Genomic DNA, 13,427 nt, shown 5'->3' on the forward strand with positions numbered 1-13,427 from the left:
GAATATTGAGTTTACTTCTGAATGACCCACTACAGGCTACCTGTCGTTTACAATAAACAGGTTGAACAGCAGATCTGTTGATTGGATCAATTAGATTGAAGTTTTTTTTTCTCCTTCGTAATCTTCCTATACTGTGCCTATTGGATAATCCAGTCCTGAAATTATTGTTCTATTAAACTTTAAAACAATTGTATTCGTGGAGCACACGATCCGTCGTAATCGAGATTCTAGTGCTATTCTATTCCATATCCAAGAACAATGGGCCGAAAGGAGCGAAGAAGCGTATCGAGGGGAATTATGCAACGGGAGAAAGTATATTATTGAACAGGTGCGCCATTAGAGGTGCAACTCACAGTCTGATGTGACGGACTCACCTGCTTCGGAGGAGCGTTATGAGGTGAAAGTTGCTCCCAGTGTGCCCTCAGATTAACTACTGAATTAAAGACATTGTTCTGTACGTCTGACGTAAATTAAGCTGGAACAAGGGCACGTCAAGTGAGGGGAGCTATTTCTACGAGTAGAATGATTAATTCGAGAGAAATATGGGAGGTTTAAAAAGAATAATAATCACAGTTATGACAGTCAAACTTATACACATAAATTAGTGGAAATTTGTCTAAACAACTCTGCATAAAAATTCGACCCGATTTTAAAAATTTCGTGTAAAATTGTTCTGTTCTTTCTAGCATATTCTTCTCCGCAAAAGAATACAAAATTGAAAAGGAACCATCCGTGTCAAGCCAATGGTTTTCCCGCAAAAGGTTGTTAAAGTTTTAGCCAATCGAACGCAGCGGTCCTCTTTGTGGGCGGAGCACTTCCCCCACTTCCGCCCGTATCGCTGCGCGCTCTGATTGGCCAAAACTTTAACTCTCTTTTGCGACGGAACGGTTCGTTTGCGGCAGATGATTCTTTTTGAACTTTCACCCCCTTTTTATGTAGAATACGTAGAAACGAGAAATACATTTTTCTAAATATTATTCGAATGTCAACTTCCTGAATTTTAATTCGCAAGGAACGACGATACATTCCATGGTGTGTATTGTATTTAAACATTTGTAACATACATATTAAATAAATGACTAAGGTAGGGGTGTACGAAGACACCCTTAATGCATTACGTGCAAATAATATTGAAATTGAGAAAGAATTTTATTCGAACAGTAAAGGTTGCATACGAAATACAAAAATAGAAGACAATCATGTAATGAAATAAATAAAACACGTCGAACACACATCGGTGTCTTCACCGATCAACATCTTCACTTTTAAACATAAAAAGAAAAAGGAAGTTTTTACTATTTTAGTCTTACAAACATTCGCTACAATGAAAAAATAATTACTACTGCCTCTTCAAGAGAACACATCTTATGTTACAAGAAAAACATCGGTTGAAGATAAAAGAAGAAGTACTAATCGACTGCTCGTGGAAGATAAAATTCACTGTTCGATACTGTAAAAGGAAAATGATAAAGTAACTTGAAAATACAAAAGATGAGGACGAAGTTCTTAAGTTTATCCATCAGGTGGCTTCGTTCGACCTGTTCGAAGTAACCGGAAATTCTTCCATGGAACTGTCGCCGAGGTCCACGGTGTAAGCACAGCTCTTCGAGGTCTCAGAGAGTCTAGTGTAAGTGGAATCGAAACTGTCAATTTCTACCATGCTAGTTCCGAATAGGTCAGGTGAGATGGCCTCAGCAACTTCAGCAGAGTTTCTAGATCCCTCGACATTTCCTTCTGTCAAGACAGTTTCCTCGTGCACCGAAGTTTCTTCATTAGGAACTGGGGCATTCTCGTTGTCAGAGTCTTCCTTACCTTCAGTAACTAATGCATCTGTCTTCACATTTTCGCTACTTTTTCCAACTTCTTCAGTTCCTGGCCCCTCTTCGTCAATTTCTATTTTTCTAATAGCATTCAACTGGATTTCACGCGATCTTTGATGGTCATCCTCCAACAGAGACTTGGACGAACTGGAGTCATCTTCTTCGAACTGGAAGGTCCTAGTTTCTCCACTTCTGAGCAACTCGAAAAGTTTTCGTTCTTCTAAAATGGATGATCGTTTCTTCGTAATTTCTTCCAGATTGTCAACAGATTTTAATCCATCGTCTTGACTTTCAGCAAGAGGAAACTGTGTCTGACAATCTCCGCCATCTGGAAGACTCACAGGAATACGTTCTTCTTCTTCCTGCGATTTAATGGTAGATGAATCGAGAATATTACGCTGGGTGGATGCTTCTTTGTCAAATTTGGACAATAAAGAAGTTTCAGAGTTATCTGCCGCGTATTCGTTGAGGTTCATCATCAGCTCTTCGAGTTCCCTCGTCAGTTCGTCGATATCGTCCTGGTTCTCGAATTCTATGATGTTCGAGGACATAACAGCACCTGTTGAAACTAGATTTCCTCGGAAATATCCTTTAGTTAAATGGGTAGCGCCAATTCCTCCGAGTTCGATAGATTTTTCTGAAGAATCGTCCTCGTCTTCTTCAGGTACGATTTCATCTCGAATCTTCTCGAGCAGCTCCTTTTTCTCGAGGAGCACCGACGTTGAGGTAGACACTGTATGAACTTCGAAGGGCCTGAAGGTTGAAGTGGACCTTGAGATTTGACTGAAGGTAAAGATCTTGTGGTAAAAATGTTGGATGTAGAAGAAGAACACGACAAACCAAAACACGACGACAACTTTCAGAGACACTTGTGGATCGACACCAATGATCTCTTGATGCTTGGTTTCGGTGTTTAAGCTTCGATATTCTTCGACTTCTTTCACCTCTCCGATGATATGGCTAACTTCTCCTTCGTTTAGGTTTGATACGTTAGTTTTGATGTTCAAATGCATATCTTTGTATATAAAGCTTTCTTCAGTCTTTATTTCTTCAATTATAATACTTTCTCCAGTCTTTATTTCTTTACTTATAATACTTTCTTCAGTCGTTGTGTCTTCTAGTTTGAAGATCATTTCAGTCATTATATAATCAGCTTCGAAACTGTCTTCCACCTTTATCTCCTCAATTTCGACACTGCTTTTAACACTGATATCTCCAGCTTCAACACTTTCTTCCACATCTACCTCTTCAACTTTAATACTCTCTCCAATGTTTATAATTTCGTCAACAGCTTCTTCATCCTCGATACTCTCCTCCACTTCAGACACCCTGAATACCTTATCTTCGTACAAGCTTCCATCTTTCACAACCTTAAATTCCGGGAAGTTATTCATCTCCACATCAAATACTCCTTGGAAAACTTCTTCCACGTCAACTTCTTCCACGTCAACTTCATCCATCTTCTCTGTTTCGCCATCTTCTTCTTCTTTCTCCTCTCTACCGTCCTGCTCTTCCTTCTTCTCGATCAGTGTCAGCATATTCATTCTCAACAGTCTGTCCACCTTCGCATCCAATGACTGAGGATCATCGTTTGAGATAATCGAAACATCAGGGACAAGGTCAGAGCTCTGGATAACGATAGGGAACTGAATATTCGTGAAAATATCGTCATCGAAGAACCTCAAAAGCTCTTCCTTCTTCTTCGAATCCTGGTCCCTATCTTCAACCTCATCCAGTCTATCCTCAGCTTCATGCACTTCCAAAGCCTCAGTCTGTGCTTCAACATACCCATCACTCGTGAAATCCCGAGGGATCTCGAACGTGAGGTTGCCAATAGCGCTTAGATCAAGACCACCGATATTCATGTTCCTGAGGGCCTCCGCGATGGAGGCCAGAACCTCGTTCATCTCCAGTTGATCAACGCCAGGCCGATGGCGTCTTTCAAGCGTTTCGAAAGTCTCTTCAACCCCCTCTTCTGGGTCGACGGCGGAGTTGTCATTGTCAATGGTGATGATGCAGAGGTCGCAGGTGCCCTCCGACTGGCCTTCCAGCCAGGAGTCCTCTTGGGAGTTGCGAATTGTGGTCAGGATGGTCTGCTCGAGGCTGCCCCCTTGATAGGACACCACTGGAAGGTGATCCGTAAGGACATCGACAGCGTCGTTGCTGGATCGGCAAACAAATTCGTCGACAGGCGACACTAAACTGTTGTCGTGCAACATGTCCTCTACGTTCAGGACGTCCGCAGGTACGTCCAGGAGGGAGTCCATCGACTTGTACGAGAAGGCATTGTGGAGAAGCCTTTCGGTTGTGTCGTCGAGGATGTCCCTTTGACGACTCTTTCCGTGGGCGTTGGTGTTGGCCAGGACGACACCGTGGGCTAGAGAGTTCACGTGGATGTTCCTGGTGAACTGTGCCGGGTCTGGTCTTCTTGATGCTCTGGTACCATCGCTCTGGGAGGCATCCGCTCTCTGGATCGCGTCTTCCTCGATCCTTGTTGTAGCTTCAGTCTCTTCTGGAGACTCCACTGGACTTGAAGGGGGAACTGAAGGTGGGTCTGGAGTTCCAGGGTCCTTCGTTGCTTCTCTTTCTTCGATGCCTAGGAGCGGTTGTATTTCGTCTTGGGTAGTTGTGTTCTCTGAAATGGAAGGGTGCATCGTTACACAGGATGTTCAGCATCAGGTGAAAGTATTAAAGAGTGATTTTAAAGGATAAAATAAGATGAAAGTGGAGAGTAACGAAATTGCGGTGGAGGCTTCGTTCTTTAGTCTTTAAAAAATTAATCTTTAAAAAAATTGTGACAGAAATAGTAATAATAATAATATAGTAATCAGTAGAAATATAAATTGTCCGGTATAAAGGAGGAATCACATTATTTTCAGTGTCCCCACCTTCAAACGCAGCTTGGATTTCGTTTCCCTCGTCAACTACGCTTGAAGACCAACTGGACACCATACTTTGGTCCATCTTCAACATTATCGTGGTTAAAAGCTCCTTGTCTTTGGCTTCAGGGCTCGTGGCGTCTGCAAACGTTTGTTAATAGAGGAAAGTATGTTAATAGATGATAGTGCAAAAGTCGGTTTCCCCGTTTGAAAATGAATAACTTTATATCAGATTAATGTTGTCTAACTTCCTTCTAAATTAAAATACGAGACACCCTGTAAGAGAAATATAGATATACAGAATAATAACGAGGCCTTTCGTTACACGTGCGTCAATTCTAGGAGAAGTGTTGTGGCGACTGCTCCGCCCACTTTCCCATCTTCCCAGTTGTTTAGCTCCAGTAATAAAATACAGTATAAAAGAAATCGCTGAACCTGCTACTACTATGACAAGTCTGAAACCCATTCAACCTACCCCTTCGACTCTCAATCCTGGGTAATCGATAAGACCTCACAGCTGTAGTATACTTCTTCCTAACATCCTCTTTAGCAGGCGTCCTCTCTAGTTCACGACCCTTCTGCGCGCCCTCAAGTTTCTTGCTAGAGCTGGCCGACACATTCTCTTCGTCTATCAGCGCCTTAGGCTTTCTATATCTCTTATATTGCTTCCTGTTATCCACGTCAGCAGTCACTTTACCTTTCTTCGCATCCTGCTTCACCTGGCTACCGTGCAACCTGTCGAAATTGTCCAACAGTATCTCCGTGACCTTGTTCACGCTCAGCAGCTTCGAGCAGTCGTGTCGGTCGTTGGGAACGTGGAAGGACCTTAATCCTGCGGTGTTTCCAGACAGCTTGGTTTCTCTAGACGACGAAGCAGCCGAATCGGTCTCAATCCTCACGTCCACGCAGATATTCTCCTTATCCACACAGCCTTCGTCCAACGTGGTCGCAGTTCCAGGAGCCGCCTGCTCGGAACGGGTCACATTAGCCTTCCTCGATCGAGAATATCGCTTCGGGTCATCAGAGACCCGGTTTACAGGGTTCCTGCCAGCGAGCAGTTTCTTCCTAGCTTCCAGTTCCTTCTTATCCTTCAGTAAGGTGAGCTCGTTGTAGACCTTCAACGCCCTCATCTCTCGAGCCTCTTGCTCCTCCACCGACTGTACACGGTTCTTCGACTTGGACATCTTCGAGTTGTACGACAGCTTGTCTATCGGTCGCTTCGGCTCCATAAAATCCTGCTGCGCCCTCGGAGGCGATTTCTTCGCCACGGGCGGCGCAGGATTCTCCTTTTTGGTCTTCTTCGGATACATCGGCGGTTTCCTGCGAAAGAGAACATTGGGGACTTCGGAAACACGAGCCACCTGCGACAAGGTCACGGTACCAAAGCTGTCGATCTTAGCCTTGGTTGCGGTCCTTTGGGCCTCTTCTTTCTTGTTCAATCTCAATTCGGAGGAGGCGCAGTACTTCGACTCCAATTTCTGCATCTTGCACTCGCAGACGCTCTTTTCGGACGCTGATCTCGCCAAGTCCCCCTGCTTCTGCGTCCCCCGGTTGGAGGATTTGCTGCTGATGTTTCGGTACAGCTGTGTGATTTGGGATGATCTGGGATGATCTTCCGGGACCGAGGAAGAGGATTCCGTTTTGGTCACTAGAGTCTTCCCGCTGTTGGTCTGGGAGCTACTTCCACTTTTGTCCACGAAGAACTTGCGCTTCCTCGCGTAGTGGCGCTTCTTAGCCTTCGTCAGGCTGCTGAAGGATCTTGTTGGTTGGAAACTTTCATCTATCTGGGTACAAGCATCCCTTGTATGACGAACGGTGCTGGGTTTGGAAATGCTCCTCGGTTTCGGACGAGTATGCTGCTGGTGATCCTCGTCAGCTTGCACTTTCTGACTGGCCAAGTTCTCGTTTGTCAGTGTGGCTCTCGAGGAGGTTGACGTTGCCGTTTCGCATCTGGATGGTAAATACATTTAAGGCTTAGTTAGTAGTGCTTGCAGAAATCTCTCGGGACTACGATTTCTCGGAAGTGTGGTGTTAGTTTTATTTTATTTGTTTAATGGGGAATATTCTTTAGTTGCAATGAAGCATATAAGCAAGTAAGGGACAAGCTATAAAAATTAATACGTCGCTCATCCGTGGTCCACAGTAATTGTCATAAAGGGGGGATTACAGTGCACTGTTGTAACGATCCTATCATTTTTTAACTGCCTTTGGACCCCAGTCAGTTCACACGAACATTCTGCATACTCCTCGTTACCTGACTGTCTTCTCAGAGGCGTTTGAACTCCAGCTCTGCAGCCCTTCGTCAATTTGCCCCTCCCGTTTTGAAAACGCAGTAGCCAGTAACGTTTCGAGGTTCGTTTGACCCGCGAAGAGATTCCACTTCTTCTTCTCCATTTGATGGAGTAGGCACTGTAGTTCTGGATTGTTGTCGAAGTCCTTTTCGTAGCAGCCATCAAACATCTCCATGGAATCTTTGTAGAATCTCGGGATGCTCGTGTCTCCAAATGAATATTCAGGAAAGTCCGGTTTCGAGGCGTCCTTCTCAGCATCCGACGGTGTGTAAAGTTGTGTGTTGCTGTCCTCGACGGAACTTACGTCTACGGAAATGCACAATTACCCTTTAACTTGCCTGTTTTTATAAATTACATAAAATTCTTGGTTATGTTGCCCTGAAAGCTGTATAGGTTAGTCGAGCAATAGTGAGGTCTCTAATGCGCATGCCCAAAGAGAAGATGGAGAAACAAGTGAAGATGTCTGCCTACACCGCGAAAACTCTGTGCCGATAGTTGTTACTAATTTTGAGGCTCGGTAGGCAGTCTAATGTCGAAACATTAGAACAACTTTCTTCTCTTTTTAGCCTTTCTCCCATCTCCTTCTTTTAAATCTTCCTATGTAGGAACCTCGCTATTGGTCGATATACCTATACAACCATTTTGAAGACGTACAGTCCTCAGCAGAGGATTTCGCAGCGACCACCGCCTGCAGCGACTCCATTTCAGCTTTCTCTTCTGGGTCGTCCTCTCCTTCCTCTACCTTCAATGACTCCAGACTCACCATCACGTTTCTCGTTATAGTTAAATCCTTCACAAAGTCTGCAAGATCCTGCGCGTCGGCCCTCGCGTCTCGGTGCCTAGAAAACAGGTCTCTGGAAGTGAGCCTCTCGTTTTCTTCAGGTCTTAGAAGTTCCAGATCCCGCGCCAATTCGTCACCAGCTAGCAGACTCCGCTCTCCACTTCGTTCCTTCTTTTTAACACTCTTCAGTATCTCTAGGTTGTTCTTGAGCAACGTTTCCATGAGGGTGCAACCACTTCTCGCAAAGTCTGTTGTCATGTTGGTAACACTGCACGTGTATATGTACGGCCGAGCAATCGTGCTTTGAAGATTATTGGGTGATGCTTCGATGTCCACGACCGATTTCTCGCTGTCAGGCTTCACCCTGGGCGTCGATGTCCTCAAGGTAGCGTCGATCATGACGCAGCAATCCTGCGCCTGTGTGAACGAGTAATCGGTGGATAAGCAGTCGCAGTTGAACAGAGCTTGAAGCTTTACAGGGCTGCAGCTCTTCTCCACGCTTCTCCGGCTCCTTCGCCCGCAACAGAATCTCGGCGTGTCTTTTCTTTTCGACATTTGGGAAAATGGTTGCGTGTCGTTCAGGTCAGAAGAAGGCCTAAGATTCATCTGCTTCATCCTGCTCGGGTCGAGCTGATCCGTTTCCTCTCCCTTCTTCCCCCCAAGGCGCATCTCTTCCACATGCTGTGGCTCTCCAGTTGAGGGGCTTTTAGTGCGGGATGAAACTGCTTCGCTCTGGAATAGCATGTAATATCCTTTAGTATGTTATTATTTGTAAGGCGAAAGATGTATAGATCCTTGAGCTGGCAATTATATTGAAGTGAAAACTGTAGAGCGCACACCAAGTTAAGGAATATCCTGTACAATGCATTTTGCCTGAACGTAGTACATTAATTAAGATTTAATCTTTATATTATTTAGGATTATCTATAATTTAGTTTTCTGTGAAACAATAAGAGGTTATGTACTTTGACTAGTTCTGAAAAAGTCTTTGATCATTGAAAAAGGGGCTTGATGATCTTGGTCTACTGTAAATGCTTTGTTTCCAAAATATGGTAACCACAAATTCTTGTGAAAATAAGATTACAGTAATGGAAAAAGAAAAAGAAAAAGGAAAAGATGATGCCAACACGCGGTGTTCGCAAGTGGTCACCCCATCTAAGTACTGACCACACCCAACGTTGTTTAACTGCGGTGATCGGACGAGAACCGTCGGATTACAACGCAGTATGATCGTTGGCTAGAATACCTTCTTATAAATTGAATAAAATTGTTCACAGCATACATAAATAGTATATTTTGTAACCACTGTTTTTTTCTCTCTCTATTACTTTTACAAGTACAAAAATCGTGTAAGGAAAAATTGATCTGTGTTGAAAGAAAACAAGCATTAAGTAATTTATTTTTTAGACGTTTTTCATGCCACTTAATGGCTAAGAAAGAATGTAGATGCAAACCTACCGAAATTGAATCGCCGCCAAAAACTTCATCCTTCCTTCTCAGTATAGAACTTATTTCCTTTTCGTAGTCGCTGTCCATGGAGTAGTATAGAGTTAGATCCGTTCTATCGTTCTCTTCGAAACATTCGTCACTCTTTTCCGTCAACTTTTTGTGAGCCACCCGTTTCTTAATCCTGGTACGTGCCTCCGCGACGTCCTCATCGGTCAGACGAAGTATCCTCATGGCTTTCTGGACTGGGGTCAGATTAACATCCTCGAGGATTCGCGAGATAGTGTCGTGCGTGTCGTAGGTTTCGTAGCTCTCGCAGGACAACAGGGTGGTCAGCGACCGTGTCCTGTACTTGGAGTCCTCGAGCCTCGCGCACAGCCGGCTGCTGATGAAATTCGAATCGCTCCGCATCGCTCTCCTCAGGGTCCGCATTCTGTTCATGTGACGAAGATGCAGGAACAGGCAGGAGTTTGAATACCAGTTGTAACTCGCTAAAACTGAAAGATTTCGGAATTTCAAAAATGAAAGAGATTAAAATCCCGAGTGGAAATTAATGCGTTGCCATTTATTCTCCAAAATAACAGTCTCAACATTTCGAGATTCCAAAAATTGAAAATTCGAAAGGTTCAAAATTTCGAGATTTTAAAATTCGAAAGACTCAAAATTTCGAAATTCCAAAATTTGACAATTCGGAAGTGTCAAAATTTCAGCATTCCAAAAATTGAGAATTCGAATGTTTGAAAATTTAGAGATTCGAAAGTTCGCATGTTACAAAATTTCAAGATCCCAAAAGTGTAAAGTCTCAAAAAATTGGGAGGGGGATCTCCTGAAACGTGATCAATTTCCTGAAGTTATCAACAGCCACGAAACTGTTTAGGTGGATAATTTCGTAGCCATCTACTTACTCAATGGTACAAATTTTACGAAGATGAACTCGAGGAAGACGGGTATTGAAAACCGCATGTCGTACCAGAGCAGCAGGCCTATCACGATCACGATCACCTCAAGGACCACGTTCTTAAAGAAGCTGAGGATCAGCCAGGGTAACAACAAATTCGGGCGACTCCACGTGATTATGGGGTAAATGTTCGTCACGTAAGTCAGTGTGTATATGTGGGCGATAACGATTCTCGTAATCACGACCCATGATAGAACTGAAAAATTAAGATTCAAGGACAAAGTATTAAGAACTTGCTTTCTTATAAAAACTATAATCCATTTATTTATTTTTTAAACAAATTCAATTCCTTTGCAGTTTTTACATTTCCAGTTGCACTTTAAGTAATGGGACAAAAAAAAATAGATTACAGTATTCAGTTGTGAAAAAAGTGGTGGATGTGTGAAATTTTTCATATTACAGTTCAGTTTATTTTTCCCCTGTCTTTAATCTTCTCAACATTCCATTGAAGAATATACTTGCACGAAAAGGTAATGTACTGCTTGCAGGGGTGAATCTACACCTCTGGATCGGTGGGCATTCGTGAAAAACACTTGCCACAAAATTGTTTATAACATTAGAAATTAATTTTAATTTTTTTTTACAATGTGCTCTGCTCACTGAGATGAAAAAAAAATCAGGTGCCGCAAACGCACCGTTTCGACGCAAAAAACTTAAAGCTTACGCGAAAATTAGTGTGTAAAACCACTCACAAGGAAACATCCCGAACCCGGAAATTCGAAAAACTCTGAAGCTTTGTGAATATGTAGGCGGTTTCCTCCTGATTACAGCGAAATTTTTGTTTGTTGCCCAAATTCACTCTAAGGGGGTGTACTTGACCGCTGAAAATCCGGTTATTTTCCGATTTTGTGTTATAACTCGTGGACTGTAAAATAATTTTTTCACCAAATGATAGATCTAATTAAAAGAAGTAACTTTTGTCTTGAAACTTTTTTCCTACCTCTTACAGATTGCGAGTTACAAAATAAATTCGGAAAATACCCGAATTTTCAGGGGTTAATTCCACCCGTTTAGAGTGAATTTGGGCAGCAAACGAAAATTGCGTAGTAATCAGGAAGAAATCCCCTATATATTCACAAAGTTTCAGAATTTTTTGAATTTTCGGGTTCAGGATCTTCCCTTGTCAGCAAGCAACGGTTCCATTTTCCTCTCACTTGAGTGTGAAGGCTCTAGTAAGCTTCTTTTGAACTTTTTTCTCCTTATTGAGCAAAGTATATTGAGTGCTGTAAAAAAATTAACGTTAATTTTCAATGTCATGAACAATTTTGCGGTAAGCTTTCATTACAAAATGTCCATCGATCTGAATCGATAGACATTATGTAATGAAATCTACATCTCTGAAGATGTAGATTCACCCCCGACCGCAGTGACCATTACTTTTTACACACCCGGTATCTATCATAGAATGTTTCGCACGTGACAAATATCCATTAACGAGTCACGTGGCACAAAGTAAGTTTAATTAATGCTGTTCCAAAATTGGAAAATTTAATTAATGTTTTTCCAAAAATAGTCGGCGCTACAGGCGGAGGAAAACTAACCAGTTTTTATTGTGTCCTCGCCAATAGTATCAAGAATGAGCGTTCGTTGCGATAGAGACAAATTCCAGATTTGTTTGAGCTCGTTCGTCCATTTTAAGGGACTCCAGTCCAAGGTGCTGTTAACCTTTGAAATACATGTTTCGAATTTAAGAAAACGATTACATAAGTCGATCGATAATTTCTCTATTACATCTCTTTTCACTTTCTCAAAATAAAAAAAACAAAAACGAAATTTAAATGCAGTCTCAATATGTTTATAGACCACGGAAATTATACTATAAATTAACGGAAATTGAGAAGGCAAAAGATGGCGTCTCGAATAAGACCGTTTCCGCAGTTAAAGGTAAGCAACCGAGCTCTACGAGTTCTCATAAAACTCACGAATACAGTAGTTTGCACTAGCAACAAAATTACAAAATCGTTACCATTCGTTATCTAATTAAAAAAAAAATATCTACGCATTAAACTGTTAGAACACACAATCGATACTTTTGTTCTTCAATTCGAACATGTTGAAAGATTCTAAAAGAAAAGGAAAAAAACTGTCATGAAAGGTGCGTAGAAAAGCGACGCTACAACGATATCCTTTCCCCGATCGAAGAAACAGGTTCGTCCTGTTTTCTGATTTGTCGTTCATCGTTAAATCCGCAACCGTGAAAAATTCCACATCATTAAAGAATTTACGAAGGTTTGTCCACCGTTTTTCGCCCATAGGAAATACCCATGTGCGTGAATCCACTTGAAGCGTCGCGTCGCATAAGAGGTTATTGTAGGATAGAAACGCAGATAGGAAATAGGCATCGTGCGTCGGTAAAAAGGGTATATCTGTTTGAGAAAGCCGCTTACCAAACCCACGAGGTTCATTATCAATAGTTCAGTCCGAAATGTCAGGCCAAGATAACGTCCCAGGAAGCTAGGCATCAGGAACACGAAACTTTCGAAGAAGCCGGAAGACCAGCGTGCCGTCGATCCTACGGGAGGCGATCATCGTCGACTCGTACTTTCGTGGGACTCACGATCACTGAAACTCTCTGCTTCAAGGAACGGACACACGGGGGAATTTCAAGGGACGTCGTGATCGTCCACCATCAGGCGTTAATTTTGACGCGATCTCGTGACGAACATCGAACGCTTCTCGGCGAGATGAAAAGTTGAACGTCGACGGTTCCAGGAACAAGCGACGTGAGGGGAGAGTGGACAGCGTTGGGAGGTTGGGGCGAAACGTAGTCATGAGTCACGAGTCGTATCCCCATCAAAATGTGTTCGTTTGCGTTCGAACAGTCGTTGCATGTATCGCCGGTATCGCGCATAATATTTATTTTACATAATAATGTCTTGCGCCGTCCTTGGGAGTATAGAAACGTGGGTCTCTGACAAGGCCCGATCTAGCTCTTCCGCCGCTTTGGGCAAAAAAGATTTTTGCCGCCCTTTATATTTAATAATAAATAATAATTTTAAAATATAATTCTTGACAGTGAGTGAAATTTTTGTAGGTATTTGTCGAATAACAAAAACAAGTATGGTTGAAAGAATCACTTGAAACTTGAAAGGAACCTGAAAGAGTAGTTCTCGTCCAGTAAATTCCATAAAAAAATTACGCCAAGTACATGAAGAAGTCGAGGACGGAAAAGAGTATTGTCAAATAATACTCCTGCTCTAAAGGTTAATGAGTATGTTTCTATTTTTCAGTATATCTTGATACCCCCTTCCG

General features: G+C 42.6%; 1 protein-coding gene across 1 annotated transcript; it reads right to left on the bottom strand.

Moving 5' to 3' along the window:
- Positions 1-1,519: 1,519 nt before the first annotated feature.
- LOC143373316 (uncharacterized) lies at positions 1,520-12,943 on the bottom strand. Its single transcript, XM_076820469.1, has 9 exons — positions 12,563-12,943; positions 11,717-11,840; positions 10,123-10,371; positions 9,230-9,714; positions 7,645-8,503; positions 6,954-7,296; positions 5,175-6,649; positions 4,709-4,840; positions 1,520-4,455 (listed from the first exon to the last, which is right to left on the bottom strand). Exons 1-9 carry the CDS (start codon positions 12,635-12,637, stop codon positions 1,520-1,522), a joined length of 6,678 nt encoding a protein of 2,225 aa, XP_076676584.1. The 5' UTR covers positions 12,638-12,943.
- Positions 12,944-13,427: the final 484 nt, after the last annotated feature.

The sequence above is a fragment of the Andrena cerasifolii genome, chromosome 1 (genome assembly GCF_050908995.1).
Source record: "Andrena cerasifolii isolate SP2316 chromosome 1, iyAndCera1_principal, whole genome shotgun sequence".
Classification (NCBI taxonomy): Eukaryota; Metazoa; Arthropoda; class Insecta; order Hymenoptera; family Andrenidae; genus Andrena; species Andrena cerasifolii.

What these genes read in the sequence shown, in the direction of transcription:
- LOC143373316 (XM_076820469.1), bottom strand. Translation starts at nt 12,637, where the DNA reads ATGCCTAGCTTCCTGGGACGTTATCTTGGCCTGACATTTCGGACTGAA. An exon ending in GAAATCCTCTGCTGAGGACT is followed by an intron (nt 7,297 to 7,644) that starts GTACGTCTTCAA and finishes GCATTTCCGTAG; the next exon opens with ACGTAAGTTCCGTCGAGGAC. An exon ending in AATCCAAGCTGCGTTTGAAG is followed by an intron (nt 4,456 to 4,708) that starts GTGGGGACACTG and finishes CTTCCATTTCAG; the next exon opens with AGAACACAACTACCCAAGAC.